Here is a 2,500-nt window from a genome sequence, read left to right as displayed (position 1 = left end):
TTTTTTCAGAGGCAACTTCGAGTGTTGACACCAACTTCATTGGAAAATCCTATGATAACACCTAGGGAGTCTAGAAGGAGGAGAGTCAATACAATCGAAGCTGCAGCAAAAATCCATGGGGCAACAAAGAGCAACATCAAACCAGCATTGGATGGGCTTTTTGACACTCTTCAAGGAAAGTGCAAAACCAGTGAGTTAGGGGACTATGTCCTAAAGGACGAAGAGCTTGCAGGTTATATAGTTAAACAAATTCAAAAAAAAGAAAAACATACTTTTCATAATTCAGCACGCAATATTTTGAGAAGTATCGCTGCATACTATAGTGCTGGAGTAATGGGCAAGAGAAAGTATCAGGCAGTAAGGCTTGCCACCTCAATGACATGTAGTAAAAGGAAAAGGGGTGGGAGAACTAGCATTAAGTATATGGGTAGTCTAGATATTCCAAAACTACTCACTTACAATACTCTGGTTAAAGAAATTAATGCTATTGATATAGGCAATGTTCAGTCAGTGCAAGTCTTTGCATTAGATAATGAAGATAGCACTACTCGTGGATGCTTTCGAGACTTACGAGAATACTTACCAAGATTAGCTAAGCATTATCTATCTGGTACAGATAATCTTAAGTGGTTTGGAGAAACAGAGGGGACTTTTAAGGTTGCCTTTGGGGGAGATGGCTGCCCATTTGGGAAATTTGAAACTGCATGCTCCTTTTTAGTGAGCTTCCTCAACACTGGAAAGAAAGTAGCCTCTAGCAGTGATAACTTTTTAGTTTTTGGGGCTAACTGTGAGGAAACATCTTCCCTTGTTAAAAAATATGTGCTGTCAATATACAAGCAAATATCAGATATTGAAGGCACATTGTATGAAATAGATGGCTTTCATGTGTCATTTCAATTTGCTGAGCTCCCAAATGATATGAAAATGCTTGCAATGCTTGCTGGAGAGCTCTCAAATGCTGCTACTTACTTTTCATCCTTTGCTAACGTAAGCTCAGCTGATAGTGGCAACCTTCAAGGCAGATTTGGTACTGACGAAGAATGTAAATGGAAACCGTGGAGCTACAACCAAAGGAATGAAGTGGCTAGTAAAGTTAAAGCACTCAAAGCTAAGCTCGAAAACCAAACTCTCTGTCAACAGACAAAAAGGTCTAAAGTTACAGATTTCATTTCCAAACAAAAGAGCCGCCAAGAATTTCAACCCATGCTAGGCAAGTTTATTGACAAAGCACACGTTGAGCCTCTCCATCTCAAAAACAATGCCTGGCAGTACTTCTTTAGATCTGTCTTAAAAGAAGCATTAGGAAAAACCTGCTTACTACCATCTCATAAAACCTTTGAAGAAATACCACCAGACAGTTGTTTTGCTAGAGTTATTAATGCACTTCAACATGAAGTAAAGACCAAACGGCTAGCTAAAAGAGTAAGGCAATGGTATAATGAAACCCAAGGCAAAAAAGGAGATCTACAATATAGATTTACAGGCAAAGAATCTCGTCTTTTTTGTCATAACTTCATGCGACTGTTGAAGTATCTAAGCAGTGAGGAAGATACTCCCAAGCAAAAAAAAACTGTCTTGGCACTAGTTTATATAGGTATCAGGTTAAGAGACTGCTGCTCTATTTTCAACCGCCTTGATATCAATGAACAAGATATTGCAAAGCTAGAAGTTGCTGCCATTGAGTATTGCCATGCAAACAAATTGTTTCTTCCCTACACCATCAACCCAACTATATGGACTCTAGGTCATGTACTTCCCGTGCATGCTAGAGATGTATTTTCAAAGTACCAGCAGGGACTCCTAACAGTGACAATGGAAGGTAGGGAGGCAAAACATATCGCATTGCAGAGGTTAAGTCACAACACTACATACCAGTCTAGGTGGCAAGAAATCTTTAGGCATGAATTTATTATGCTAGTCTGGCTGCCTGAGCAAGGCCATCAGCCCTGCTCTTACACAGAAAGCAAAGATGTTTATATCCCAGAAAGAGTCAATGATCCAGCTTATTGCTACTGTGGCCTGCTGAAAGCTTCCCCAGCAAACACTCATTGCTGTTTCTGTGGGGACAAACTAATGACCCTAATCCATGAGAGTGTAGTAAATAAGAAGTACAGCCCAGGCTTGTCAATGTAAATGTAATATACCCCTAGTTACTGTGTGAATTTATTAGATAGGTAAATTGGAATTGCCTTTGGAAAATACCATGCAGTAATTAAAAGCATTCTAGTTATTGCACAACTCTGTCATTCCAGTTAACACACAGGGCAAAATTTCAAGATTTTGGTTGAATACAGCATTGATTATTGGGTTCATTATTAAATTCAAGAATGCATTCAGAAATCCAATATTTTAATCGAATTAAGCTATTAGTAGAGCTATTTGTAAAGATAGGTAGACAATTACGATAATACAATAACAAGTAAGGCAATAAAATAATTTATTGTGATTTTATTTGTTATCAATTTTGAAATTCTTTATTCCAGTATAGAATTTTAATTAT

General features: G+C 38.0%; 1 protein-coding gene across 2 annotated transcripts in view; it reads left to right on the top strand.

Moving 5' to 3' along the window:
• The window catches only part of LOC116614937, a 3,981-nt gene that overhangs the window by 1,146 nt on the left and 335 nt on the right, over positions 1 to 2,500 (top strand). For both annotated transcript variants that reach the window (XM_048721655.1, XM_048721654.1), the window contains one exon: positions 10 to 2,500. This exon is cut by the window's right edge and continues 335 nt beyond it. In XM_048721655.1, coding sequence (XP_048577612.1) covers positions 10 to 2,133 — 2,124 coding nt within the window. In that variant the 3' untranslated portion in view covers positions 2,134 to 2,500. The remainder of the gene's footprint in view (positions 1 to 9) is intronic.

Source organism: Nematostella vectensis, chromosome 14 (assembly GCF_932526225.1).
Source record: "Nematostella vectensis chromosome 14, jaNemVect1.1, whole genome shotgun sequence".
In the NCBI taxonomy this organism is placed as follows: Eukaryota; Metazoa; Cnidaria; class Anthozoa; order Actiniaria; family Edwardsiidae; genus Nematostella; species Nematostella vectensis.
This window is presented reverse-complemented; position numbering and strand designations above follow the sequence as displayed.